This window comes from Bacillus rossius, chromosome 1 (genome assembly GCF_032445375.1).
Source record: "Bacillus rossius redtenbacheri isolate Brsri chromosome 1, Brsri_v3, whole genome shotgun sequence".
NCBI classification, from domain to species: Eukaryota; Metazoa; Arthropoda; class Insecta; order Phasmatodea; family Bacillidae; genus Bacillus; species Bacillus rossius.
Window position 1 is genome coordinate 102,785,408 of NC_086330.1, and position 15,206 is coordinate 102,800,613.

Sequence of the window (15,206 nt, forward strand, 5' to 3'; positions counted from 1 at the left end):
TTTTTTTATGTCAGTTTGGTGCTTTATGCCTCTGTACTGTTAAAAATAATCCCGGTCAAGAGTTGAAGCTTGGGTTTGGATGCACAGTAGGGACTCAAAGTAATTTTTTTTAAAATTGTTATTTACTTTATATTCCATTACAATATCAAAATAAAAAATACACATTATGTATGGAAAACCACAGGTTCGGCAACGCAATTAAAGCACAACATGGTGGCGGCTGCGGCGGCTGCGGCGGCGGCTTCGCTGTATAGGCTATCAAATGTGATCCTGCTGGTTTCTCAGAAACCAGTAGGAATTAAACTCTTTTTACAGGGTAAATAGAGGAACATCTTTAGTGTTTGATAAAGGTATACTTCCTAAATAGGTAAATATGTATTGTACGGATTAGCGCCAAAAAAAATCGTACAGATATGAAATAACTTTCATTATATGCTATCTTACGTCCTCTTTTCAGAACCGCCTGCGGAGATAAAAAATTCTAATTACTTTAGGAGATATCAAATTTTTTAATATTCATTTTTTGGCGATTTTTTTTAAAAAAAATTATAAAAATCCGAAAATACCTTCATTCTGTGCTCTTAAACTTCCTCTTTTCATTAAACCCGGCTGAGATAAGAAATTCCAAATACTTTTGGAGATATCGAATTTTTTAATTTTCATCCTGTGCACTCATGCGGCTATACGAGACGTGTGTAATAATTTGACCGTCGCGTCGCCATTTTATATTTTGCCGTGTGCGCGTGAATGTCTAAATAACAGAAATTTTCCATTAAGTAAGGTTAGTTACATTATAAATACTTCAAAATAAACGGAAATTAAAAATAATATCAATTTATTTTACATGTTGTATAGTTTTAAGTATTTATAATGTAACTCACCTGACCTAACAAAATGGGACAAAGGTAGATTAGGTCAGGTCAGCTACATTATAAATACTTTGAAACTGAACGGACATTAAAAATAATAAAATTAATTTTATTGGTTGATTAGTTTTAAAGTATTTATAATGTAGCTGACCTGACCTAACAAACCGGGACAAAGGATGAACAGAATAAACTCACGTAAGTTTCTTTTTACATGATGTATTCGTTCACGTGAGAGTCCTAAGATCCACATAAAGTTCTGCCATTCCCGATTACACCCAAATATTCACCTTTGGCCAACCTCGGGATTTATTTATTTTTGCGCAGGAAAAATGAATTGAAATATTAAAAGTGGTCGGATTGGTTAGCTACATTAAAACACTTTAAAACCCTTTGGATGGTTAGTTAGGTTAGTATAGCTACATTAAAATAAACAGAGAAATATAAATATTAATAAATAAACCCGAGGTTGGCCGAAGGTGAATTGTTCGGGTGTAATCGGGAATGGCAGAACTTTATGTGCATCTTAGGTTTCTCCGTTCGGGAACATCGCAAAAAAAAAAATCACACTTGTAAACAAGCAACCTTTATCGCCGCATGAGTGCACAGGATGAAAATTAAAAAATTCGATATCTCCAAAAGTATTTGGAATTTCTTATCTCAGCCGGGTTTAATGAAAAGAGGAAGTTTAAGAGCACAGAATAAAGGTATTTTCAGATTTTTAAATTTTTTTTTTTTTAAAAAAATCGCCAAAAAATGAAGATTAAAAAATTCAATATCTCCTAAAGTAATTGGAATTTTTTATCTCCGCAGGCGGTTCTGAAAAGAGGACGTAAGATAGCATATAATGAAAGTTATTTCATATTTGTTCGATTTTTTTTGGCGCTAATCCGTACAATACATATTTACCCCTAAATATTATTTTATTTACGGAAAAGCCGCAATGCGAGAAAATTACCCAAATATTCTCATACTTCAGTAATTCGAAAATGTATTGTGAAATTTAAAATTGTTTTACAATTATGTGTGTATGTATGTGAAGCAATGTTTCAGGCCCAGTAAGTAAATGAACTGGTTATTTTCTAGAAAGGGTCCTTTTTCGGTAAATATGTAGTGTACGGATTGTCAAAAAAAAAATTTTAAATCTGAAATAACTTTCATTATATGCTCTTTTACGTTCTCTTTTCATTACAGTCTGCGTAGATAAGAAATTCCAATTACTTTAGGAGATATCAAATTTTTAAATTTTAATCACTATACCTGTACATTCATACAGCATTCACCATTGTTTTTTGTTTACGAGTATCAATTGTTTTTTATTGTATAATGTTGTCACGTGATAGGCCAATATTCAAATAAACCAATAGGTGATGATTTATTAGGTGAGTTTTTAACGTTTCAAATTTTTATGCTTTATTTGTTATTTGGATATTGTTGCACGTAAAAAAAAAATTACGTTCGTTCCTACTGTTAATCCTTTGTTCCGGTTTGTTAGGTTAGGTCAGCTACATTATAAATACTTTTAAACTTAACAACCATTAAAATTAATTTTTTTTTTTTTTTAATGTCCATTCAGTTTCAAAGTATTTATAATGTAGCTGACCTGACCTAATCTACCTTTGTCCCGTTTTGTTAGGTCAGGTCAGTTACATTATAAATACTTAAAACTATACAACAAGTAAAATTAATTGATGTTATTTTTAATTTCCGTTTATCTTGAAGTATTTATAATGTAACTAACCTTACATAATGGAAAATATCTGTTATTTAGGCATTCACTTACATATGAACATTTCCAGAGTGAAATGTAGGTTAGGTTAGAATCCTTTAAAATTCTTGTAAAAGTTTGGTTAGTTTAGATTATTTAATTCCAAATATTAAGGAATTAAATAAACAACACTTTTGCTGGGTGATAAAGTAACATTAGTGAGTTTAAAAATTCCATTTCTGGATTTTTCTGTTTTTTAATGAAAATTGTGAGACTAGGAATATTAGCTTACATTGTGTCCAACATTTTTTGTTGACAGAACAAAATGTCTTCTCACCTTTGTTGGGCAATTATACGGAATAACAATGCGTACTTGTTAAAGAAGAGGAATATCAGTAAGCCCTTTAGCACGGTGAGTAGGAGTTTTACAAAAGTGTTTGGCATAATGAGAAAGGAAAACATTTGTCATGTAATATTGACAGATGTTTTCTAATTTGTCTGTTTTCTATGGCTTGACTGAAGTTAAGGCTAAGATCCTTAGTTTTGCAGCCTCCAAGAAAATTATTTCTGCCATGAATATCGTAGTAGATAAAAAATATATAAAGGGCAGAATTGTAAACAAAACTTTAAATTTTGTAAATATGATGATTAAAATTTTCTCAAAAAATGCTTTCTTATTTAATTTTAGTTTTGAAATTTTCAAAACTAAATATTAGGTATATATTTAAACGGTACACGGCTGATACTTTGCACACAACTTAAAGGAGGTACAATGAACAATTATGCCGTATAATTTTTTTAATACAACGTACAGAATTTAAATAATCTGAGTACAAAATATTGTGATTTAACTGTCACTTGCCGCTCATGAAAGGAACGAGTTCAACAGTTTGCCGCTAGAGCTCCGATTAGTTCCGAGTTTACTCACTAGATGCCTCGAATATCGCAGGAGTTCAGGCGGGAAAATTACCGCTTCGAAACGGTCAAAACACAACACTAGTATCAGCAATAGTAATCAATGAATTGAAAACTGTCTCACGTTGTCGACAATTTCTATAGATATATGTGTCAGCTTCTCAGTGATGTAAATTATAATTAATATGCTTCTCTTGTCGTGACAAATTTATTCATAGAATATTTTTGATTTAAAATCATCTAACTACAATTACTGAATTGTTTTAGTAGCTAGAGATTTATTATAATAGTTGGGCGCCTTAAAAAAACTTATTTTGGAAATACTAAAGTGCTAAATATGATATCTAACCTGTTTCGTTTACGGGCATCTACGTGAACGTCGCAAATTACATTTATTACAACCTTATTTCACATATTATCTTAGTGACTTCATTATGTATTTGGATATGACTCTTTACCGTAACACATGAATGAATCCTGCAATCACGGTGTATTAAAATAATAGCAAACATATAATAACTTCCAAAATCAATTTAAATTATTATTTATACTTCTATTCAAGAATCGTACATTCAAGACAAATATATAATTTTTAAGACTTTATTAGAATATTTCAATAATTATTGTAAAAAAATTGTTTTGCAAAATGACAATGATTTTGTATAAATTAATTATATTTCTTTAGTTAAAATTTATTTAATTATGTTTCTTTAATTAGGTATATTTGTACCTCGACTTTAGCTCTGGTAGTATGGGCTATACCTCTGGGTGTAATGTTACATAAATGAGTTATGATCAAAATATTAATAGATGTTTAAAAAAAAATTAGTAACTGAAGGACCAGCCGCCTATGGCAACTTCCTCCCGTAATGATTTAGTTATGTATATAACGATACAAAAATAAGGGACAATCTCTCGATGCTGTCGTTAACTAAAGGTCGTTTAAAATTACCTTTGGTTTTTAACAATGGATTTTTCACTACCCAAGCATTTATTTTATCACTAACCTTGAGCATTTTCGTTAGTTACACAAGTTCGTTAGAAACGCAATTACAGGGCAGTGGCGATTCTTTTTTTTTTTTTTTTTTTTTGCTTCTGGGGTCATGTAAAATTATGTTTTAAAACAAATATTGGCCAAAAAGAATTATATATTTTTCAATTTAACTTCCGCTACATTATTTGCAACTATAAATGATCATAGAAACATAAGTTCCACGTGCGCGCACACACGCACGCATATGTATACATGTAAATACTTTTGAACAAGTGAAATGAGGAGTTTTAGCAAATAAAAATTCAGGTAATTTTCCAAAATACAATTTTGAAGACCTTTATACTGTGTTCTTACATTTTCAGTTAGATTTATTTAAATTCTTTGGCAAATATTACAATTTAAAAACTTTTGTAAGTATTTCCCGTAATTTTTTTAGGTAATTTTATTTGTGTTAAAAGAAACCGAAGACCTTGCTGAAGTAAAATTAATATGTATATAAAATGTGTTTAAATGGGTGTGTAATACTTCGATGAAATTGATACAGAATTATATGAAATAAAATTCTATTGTTTTACCAGCCTTTGAGCTATCTAGTTTACGTGAAATTGTTATAATTAAACTTTAGGGCCTAAATTTTGAATTGCTCGAATATGCAAAAAGTAGTTCCCTCGCTCACATACTGGCCAATACAAATTCCAACCCACTGCCAAAAGGGCTGGAAACTTGAAATTTGGGTCGCAGCCTCAATGAGGAAATTCGGAAAAGTACCAATTTTTATTTTCTAATTATTAAAAAAATAAAATTAAGAAATAGGCACGCACCTTTAAAATCGGTGTATACCTTCTTTCGGAAGAACGTTGTTGCAGAAATTATTGTTTACTTCTCATGCTTGTACAAATTGAACAGTACTGTAAATGTATTTGATGACATAAGCAATAATAAGTTATTAGCTGATATTGAATACAAACAATTTTTTTCGTGACTAAAAAAAATAAGGTTCTCTGCTTGGCGAGTGATAAAATTATACTAATGTCAAAAATATGTTATCGGGAAAAAATAAATGAAGTTATTTTATACCACTGATTCACTACCCATAAAATCCAACTGCAAAGTCTTTGCAACTGGTATCTCACACAAGAAATATAAAACATATTCGTGCTTCATTTTATATAAAAATAAAACACATATCATATAATATCGGGAGACAGCCTTGAAAATCGTGAATATCACCAACATGGCCAATCAGACTCATATTAATGTTTACGATGGCAATATTTTCGGGGTAGTTTTACGCTCAAAATTAATACAAAACCAAATCAGCAATCCTTGTATGATCATTTATAATACTACAAAAAATCTTCCATTTCCTTCGAATTGTATTGAGCACTAAAATATTGATTAATTTTGGCCCAGATTTTATTTGAAGATACTCTGTACTGTTCCGCTTGTTTGCATTGTTTATTTATCAGGTTTAAATCATGGCCAAATTAATTGAAGTGTAACACAAATTATTTATATATGTGTGTCTGGTTTGGAATCAGTATGATGTACTGAAAAACTATGTCATATCAGTGTAATGAATGGTTGTACCCTTATAAGCGTTGAATATTATGAAACATTTTATTTCTTTGGTTTTTAAAGCCGCAGACTTGTATTTTATTTATTTCATTTAGACAACAATATGCGTCCGTGTTTTCTACATGGCACGCTCTGTAATATTTTGAATATTATAGTAATTTGGCTTTTTAAAATCTGTGATTTATGTGCAGTAGATTAATTTGTAATTTTTTATAATTTCTTTTCATATTTTTAATGATTCATTTGCTAATAGTATATACACTTCTCCATTTATTATAATAAACACATATTCCATTATTGGAATTCGTTCAGAATGGGTATCACAAGACTACAAAAAACTATTCTCCTGCATAAGAAAGGTGATAATACCAGTAAAGAAAATTATCGTCCGAGATCAATTACGTCTTATATCTAGGGACATCTGTATTTCGCGAATACATTTCGTGTCAAGGTATTTTACAAAACACTGTAGATTTTTCTTGTAATTATTGGCTGTGGTCGGTGAAGGCTGTTTTCCCGCACTCGACGGGGCCAATGAGGACTTAGTTACCGTACTGCTGCACGCCTGCAATTCGCCAAACCTCTAAGGAAAAAGCTACAGTTATGTGTGAAATAGCCTGACACGAGATGTATTCGCGAAATACAGGTGTCCTTACTTATATCAATAAATATTTGATCATTGTATGATAATTTTAAGTATGAAAAGCACAACATACTTTTAAATTTAATACATGGTTTTACATTAACTCTTAAGTACTAAAACACATACTGCTTATTTTCTACAAAATAAATCTATACACGGCAACTGATTATGAATCAATTGAGTTTTTTTTATAAGCATCTAAGGCCTGGATTGTTTAAATATATTGTTGGATAAATGAACTAAACTAGGAATACTATCAAATGCACAAAAATAGAAGAGTTTGATCTTAATGATATAAAGCATAATCTATCTATTTATCACAGCCTGAATAATTCATTCCCCATTGTCAAGACTAAAATTAAAAAAACCGCGAAAGAAGCAGTATAAAATAACTATCTCATTATCTTTGTGGGTGACTCAAACATCATACAAACAAAACGAAATATTCTTAAACGCAAGAGAGCATATTTTAACCCCGGTAATAACTTAGATTTTATATCAAAGGATAATTATCAGTCTGTAAAATTTAGTTAACGATGAGTTGGAAACAGAACATCAAACATATATCATGTGTGTTATTACCAACAGAGAACTCTCACAAACAATACAATTCCTTTCTGCGCAACCTGCAAGCTCCGGTACCTTCTGTAAAAACAAATATATGTAAAACTTTTCCGGAAGTCGTACCATGGTAACGACTGAAATATGAAGCCTTACTTCTAAATCTACTTATCTAGAGAACAAATTGTATTACATTATTTTCATAAAATTAACACCTACATACGAACAGAACTAAGCTCTTTCATTAATTTTTTTTAGTTACGTGATAATTTTTTTGAGTTATAAAGGAATCCAACTTGAACAGTAAAAAAGAAAGGCTTTTAATGAACAAACCAACTAAGTCATTATAGATAACTGTTCAAACCATTTAAGATTCATCCTGTTACATAATTTTTTATATTTATATACATCTAATGTATAAACAAATCTGAAAAAAAGGCAATAAATTCCGATTGACTTCATTATCGAACTAGAATAAAACACAAAATACACTTGCAGAGAACCACTAAATATATTGCGTAATTGTTTCTGCAATGGATTTAAACTTTAAAATTGCCTTTATTATTTCAAAAAAATAATTTAAAACTCCAAGCAAAAGTAAGAACACGTCTTCTAGCCTATAATGGCAGATTATAATGCCGTGTCCGAATTCGCCTGTAGATACTTTGGAAGTGACGTCGCAAGGCTGTCAAAAATGGACGTGAATTATGCTATGCAATACGCAAGTAAATGAATCTTTGTAACTCTCACGTACTTCCAGTAGAAAATACGTTTTCATTTGAAAAATGTTTGGTCATATTTTATATATCATTTAAATAATTTAAGAGGTCGTAAAATAAATATCATTTATTTTGTATTTGACTGGTATAAATAAATTAATTGACAAATACATGTACATATTTAGCCTACCGATCGTTACTACAAAACAAAAGTACAAAATTAATGTAAGTTGCCGTAAATTCACGTGACAGCGATGAAGTGTTAAAAAAAAAAAGGACTAATTTCACATGCGTTTAAAAATAAAATCTAAACATCTTTTTCGGCTGACTAAACATTGAACCTATCCGGATTCGTCAAAGGCAAGTGAAGACGCAAGGTTGCAAACATGTAGCTGCATTACTTTCTGATTAATTTTAATAAAATTATGCATATATCCAAAAAATGTTCAGTTAAAATTAGTATTGTATTGGTGTTTGCATTAAAATATAATGTAGACCGGGTATATTTTTATTGTGGTTTAAGATTTGTTGACTTTTGTGCCTCATGTAGGTACTTTTGGTGAAAAGTGAAAATGTAATTATGTATTATTATCAGGGCCCAAAGCATAACTATATGTTCGTTGGCCGAAAATGAATTCTAGTTATACTTGTATATCTAAGAAAAAGATTTGTATTTTGTATAAATGTAAGTATTTTATTATGTAAATTTAATTACTTAAACAAATATTTCGTACTCATAATATCTAGTTTCCATTTGTCTTAAGACATAATCAAATGATACACTAAGCAAAAAATATTTATTGGTTCGCAATTTTTCATTGTTACAATATTTTAAAATTTAAATTTGCTATTCAGCAATATCAACTTCTAAAACGTGAGTAAAAATTATCATTAAATTATATCAATTGCATATTTATTGCATTAGTATTCCTTGCTCCTAATCACTTACTCTGGTTGATTACCTTCTGTATAACCTGAGTGATTGTAATTTATGTACACCTTTTCCCCACTAAGACGATTCAGGTGCAGATTCTGGAGCAGTGTTTTCTTATGTACAGATGTGTCAATAAATCCATCAGTTTGTGGGTGGTGTTGGGGGAGGGGGTAATTACTACTCTTAAAATATCACTTTATCTGTATGCACGATAAAATATCCTTTGGTTAGCTCCCTTATACAACCTATGACGTGTAGCCTACTCCTTAGATATTTTACTTCCAACACGTTTGATTTCGTAGAGAAGGCGATTCTTCGAGTATGTGGCCCTTTCAGAATTAAATTATTATTATCATTATTAGTTACAACTGATGTTTATTTCGAGCCTCTTTGACTTCCAGTTCATACATAAAAGACGAACTACCAGTGATGCTTGACGTCACTAGTAGGGATAGCGTGAAGGAGCTCCTCATTTCACCAGACGCGACTGACATACACAAGTATTTATATTGCAATAATAAATTACTAAATTATAGCTTAATTTTCGAAAATATGATTATGTTTTTTACGAGAAGTACGAATGCCAGGACATTTACTAATATCGTTTTTAAACATCACATATAAAAAAGGAAGTGTAATCAAAAGCCACAAGCTGCAGGTCAGCTAAAAAAGCAAACCAAAAATTTTTGTAGCTCTAGCCTCATATATACATACTTAAAAACATAATACATTTAAAACACTAAAATTATTGCAATAACCTGCAATATTTTGAAGACAGATATTCAGCTACAAAAAATTCTCCGATAGTATAAAAAGTTCGCCTGTATATATAGTTGCACAGAAAAATACAGTTCTAATCAGATATCAAATAAAGCAAATAATACCACTTTGCAACATAACGTCATGCTACTAGGTGGTCAACGTTTAACTGTTTGTGTAATACATATACGCACACACCTGTGACAAAATGCGTAAAGAAATAAAATTTGTAGAAGCGCAAAACCTTTGTTGTACACACACACAGTTAAATATATTTTTTTTTACGGGGGCAGGAAAACTACATTACTGGTCAACTTATTTGAATATAGTGGTTAGCTGTGAACGAACGTTCTTGCAAAAGAGATCAAATCTGATAATTTTGGCCACATAATCAACACAGTAAAACATACAATTTGTATATCGTATATGTGTAGTGCACCAAATTAGTATTTATTATAATTACCTTGGGCTGCACTCGGTTACGTACGGGTCTCTAACTGAAATGTACCAAAAATAGTAATATTTATTCTCTTGCGCTTTGTTGAGGATTCAGTATTCTTGGGTGGGTGTGAGGGACATGGACAGAGAGGCAAAGGGATTGGAAATCTAATACTAGCCGAGGCAGAGTACACCCTTTCCCCACCCCCCTCTCCATGACCGGTCGTAAACATGACACCCCGCTGGGCGATAAGAATTCTGAGAACAGCGTCCTCTTTCCCACCCCCTTCCTTTTACCAAGCGTCGCTACATCGTTCAGCCGTATTGCTAGTGCGCTCTGTTGAGGACGTAGATAACTACGCGTGTGTGCCCGCTCGCGAGAAACTCAGGATCTTAGCCTTAATTGATTCATTTTACCACTAAACTAATAACTTATTTTATTTATATTTATAAATGTATACACACACAATTGATTGTTCTGTTATAGTTATAAAAAAAAATTGTACATGTATCATCTGTTGGTTTTTTCATTAAAGTAAATGTTTATTGCAATGGTTTTTGTAGTGATAAAAATTGCTCAGTGCTGTTTTCAATATGAGATTCATCTTCATAGTTTTTTTCCAAAAATGCTTTCATTATTTAGTACATTAAACTCCTGATTATTATCAATGTTAATTGGGACCTACTGATTAACAAGATAATTGAAATACTGTAAGAAAACCCAGATAATCTGTTTCACAGATTATCAAATTTGGGTTTCACTTTATATTTGTCTTGTGTAGAATTCTGAGCACAAGTGAAGTCTGTGCGGTTTCTGCTTATTGGAACGTAAAAATTCTGGCACTGTGTCGCCATGTGGTCTTTCTCCGTCTGCTGAAGTGGCGGCTGTCGTCCTCTCCTCTCCCCTCCTTCTTTGTATTTAATTTTTCTACCCCTCTGTGGCAAGTTATACTTTCTTCTCAGTTCCTTGTCCTTACAAAACTAGCACACAGACTAACTTGTCAAGCTGGAGGAATGCAACAGATAAGTAGAACTTCAAGGCACTTAACAACAGATGGTTTCCAGTAATAAAAAATGGATGCAACAATACGTGTGCATCTTGCGGAGCTGTGGTTTCAGTGTTCGGCATGACAAGGGTGGGAAATAAATAGCTTGAGAAAAAGCTGTTGGTGTCATTAGAGCCTGTCGTGATACATGTTGAAGATGCCTTCACACAATTTGCTAGTTCATGGTCATTTAGTAAATTGAAAGACTGATAAACCCAAAAAACAAGATAATTGACAATTTACTGTATCTTTTTACAAATTGCTGGTTATTAGTTATTAGCAGTAGTGTTTGGGTTATTCCATGTAAAAATAATAATAATTTTTTCACTTTATATTATTAATATACTTACTTTGTTTCTATGCAGAACATTAAAATGTGTATAAAAATTTTCAGTGAATAGTTTTTTTTTAATAGGTTTATTTTTGCTATTTTTGGTCAACATTAATTTGTTTAGTAAAATTGCTCTTGTTTTTAATTCATTATACCCAGAACTTGTGTGCGTGTGTGTGTATGCACACACACACACTCACAAAAAAAAGAGAGCTAAGGCAATGCAAGCATCTACCAACTTTTTAACTTCTTGTATTCTTCTGTTTTTGTAAAACTATTGTGTTTGTTTCGTCTTTTCGTTTTGCTGTGTTTTTGTCTCGTTTCAACTGTTGTGCTGAATTTTATTTTATTTTTTTGGTTCAATATTTTTGTGCTGTCATCATTTGTGGGGGTTTTTTTTTTCGTTCTGTTAGTCCATTTTTCTTTGTTGACCATATTCCTGTTATGGAATATTATGTGGTGTTTGTATCCTGTTGACAACAGCAATTTTTTGCTTAGTTTGTGTTTTTTGTCTTTTGTGTTTTTTGTAGTTTTCTTCTACAGACATACATGTGCTTAGCAATGGCGTATGTCCAAAAGCTTGCATCAAGTCAGAAAGTGGGATGATGTATGGCTTTCATTTGAACATGCTGATAACTAAAATAACTACTAATGTAATTTAAAAAAAACCTGGTTTAAAGCAAATTAAACAGGTTGTTTGGTTTTTTAAAATATCTTTTTTTTTTTCCAACCCTGCCCTTACTTAATATGTTTTCTTTGTCAAATTTCTTGAAAACATTAGGCTGTGGATTCAGAATTAATTAACATGATGCAAGTGTTTTCATTTAAACATAGACTTTGAACAATCAATTTGGTTAACTTTTTCTTAAATATCTAGCCCACCATTTTGAATTGAAACTTACATTCATAGTGAGTCATCAGTCAAGAGTAATAAATAGTGGTAATAAGTATAACTTTTATATTGTAAGACATTGCTACTTGTAGGATTCTTTAAACCTTGGTGATAGTTGGACTACCAAATGATGAGTAAAATAAACTTGTCTGATTAATTGATGACAAGCTATAATATCACTACCCACCTCTGATGGTGTCCGACATTTAATAACATTCCTTTGTTACATAAATGGTAGAGTGATATGAAGTACAGTAATACCTCGACTTACTCTACCCCGTCTTACGCAATTCCAGAGTTATAAGAATTTAAAACCACATAGATTTTTTTAATTTTTTGTTTTAACGACACTATTCTCCAGTTCATCCACACTATTGTTCAACATACAACATGTTCATACATGTTTCACGTGGAATCAACACATAGATATAAATTATTTGTTTATGTTATTTATATGTTCGTTATATCTACAGATACTCTACTATGTCTTACAAACTAAGTAGAAGTAATTCTTCTGCAGCAAACAAGAAAAGATAAACATCTTTGGAATGTATAATTAACATTATCAAAACTTTGATGCAAAAATAAAAATTTGTGAATTGGTAAGGAAGTTTGATTTACCGGAATCGACAAAACAATTGTAAAAGGTAAAGAAAAAATTCTCTTCACTGAGATGGAAACAATGTTAAAATTATGGTGTGTTAATCAAGTAAGTGTGAAAAATTATCCTGTTGTTCAGAACATGGTGTCTTGAAGAAGAAATTGGGGAGGTGGCTAAAGTTGAAATGTTTAAAGCTATTAACGGTTGATTTAGCCAATTTAAAATTCACTTTAATTGGAATATCAGTGTAGAAAGTGTACAGGTGACAAGTGCTGACGAAAGAAGCTGCATGTCTCTATCCTGAGAAACTCAAAGCAGAGCTATACCAGCCAAACCATATTCAACTTGTATGAGACTGGTCTGTTCTGGATGAGTAGAAAAACTTAGTAGTGCGTGAAGAGAGAACCTTCCCACGTTTTAAGGCAGCCAAAGATTGATTGACAGTGATGTTTGGTGCAAATTCAACTGGCGATTGTTAAATCTGCTCTTAAGTTATCACTCAGAAAATCCAAGAGCATTAAAAAAAAAATCTAAAGCTGGCTTGCATGTGATTGGGAAGTTGGATCATTAAGCATTAAGCTTGGGTGACAGCTTCCCTTTGTGAGGACTGGTTTGGTTATTACTTCATACCTGAAGTTGAACGTTATTGCCAATCTATACAAAACACATATAATGTGTGATGCTATTGATCGACAACGCACCAGGTCATCCTCCTGCTACTTTAATTTCGATACACATGTGAAAATTGTATTTTTGCCTTCAAATACAACCAGCAAGCTTCACCTAATGGACCAAAACAATAAGCTCTCCGTTAAAGACTTTTGGAAACAATTCAATGTTTTATTGGGTTTTTTTTTTTTTTTTTTCCCCACCGCTGAAATTCAGGTGGTATCAATGCCAGTGCCTGATGAAAATAGTAATGTGATTGAAGAAGTTTTCAAACTTGCCAGATAATTTTAGAAGTGGATAGTGATGACTCAAGACCTCCTGGATTTACACAATCAGAGGCTGACAATCGATGAGCTTATAGAAAAGCATAAGCAAGAGCAAGACATTAAGAACCTGATTCTTTAGACCCAGTTCAATTAGATCAAATGGCAGTTGTAAAATTGACAGAAAGCCTCAGTTCAATTGAAAAAAAGTTACAAATTTTGGATATCAGGCTCAACAAAGAGCGTATTTATGCTACAAAATACGGAATAAAAAATTATTGCATAGTGTGCAATGAGGAAATTGTCATGAGAATAAAAAATCTTTGATCCGTTAGGTGACTCAGATTTTATAAAGCCTTCTACAGAAAATGTGTCTTTATGTTTTTTGCAATTCATAATATTGTGAAATGTTGTATTATCTTAGATTTTATTACACTTTTTTTCTAAATAATTGTTTTCTTTAGATTCTGGTCCCAATTAAGCAAAACTGTACCAGACTGCGCAATTTCGACTTAAAACTGTTATCCCTGGGTCACACTATTGCACAAGTTTAGCGTATTACTTTATTATACTTTATAATGTAAAACTTAGTTTTATATTGTAAGACATTGCAAGTTGTAGGATTCTTTAAACTTAAGATAGTTGGACTACCAAATGATGAGCATAATAAAATTTTCTGATTAATTGATGACAAGCTATAATATCACTACCCACCTCTGATGGTGTCCTACATTTAATAACATTCTTTTGTTATTTTTTCCATAAAAAACAAATGTGTGAGTGATACTATGTAAAATACTCTATAATGTAAAACATTGCTAGTTGTAGGATTTTTAAAATTTAGTAATAGTTAGACTACCAGATGATGAACATAATAAACTTGTCTGATTAAATGATGACAAGCTATAATATCACTACCCACCTCTGATGGTGTCTGCAATTTATTAACATTCCTTTGTGAGTTTTTCACTAAAATATAAATGGGTGAGTGATTTTAAGTATAATACTTTATAATGTAAAACTTTTATATTATTAGACATTGCAAGTTTGTAACAATCCAGACCCCACCCGCTAGGTGTGGCCTGAATTGCTTATACATAGAGCACTTGCATAAATTATAGGGTCTTGCATTTGTTTGAGACTTTTCATTGAGGAAAGTTGTGAAAATTATGACTGAAATTGTAGTGATGATTCAAATATGTGTTTATAGCTAAATATTGTAGATTTTTCCTTACCAAAATATTTTTTCCCACTGTCCACGAATATACAAAATCATCACCGCTAATGGC

The 15,206-nt window shown here is 31.4% G+C and overlaps 1 protein-coding gene across 1 annotated transcript in view; it reads left to right on the plus strand.

The window, feature by feature from the left end:
- LOC134541013 (large ribosomal subunit protein eL28) overlaps positions 1-15,206 on the plus strand; it is a 42,043-nt gene that overhangs the window by 952 nt on the left and 25,885 nt on the right. The window contains exon 2 of the mRNA XM_063384142.1: positions 2,894-2,986. Within this exon, the coding sequence (XP_063240212.1) occupies positions 2,900-2,986 (87 nt within the window). The 5' untranslated portion in view covers positions 2,894-2,899. The remainder of the gene's footprint in view (positions 1-2,893; positions 2,987-15,206) is intronic.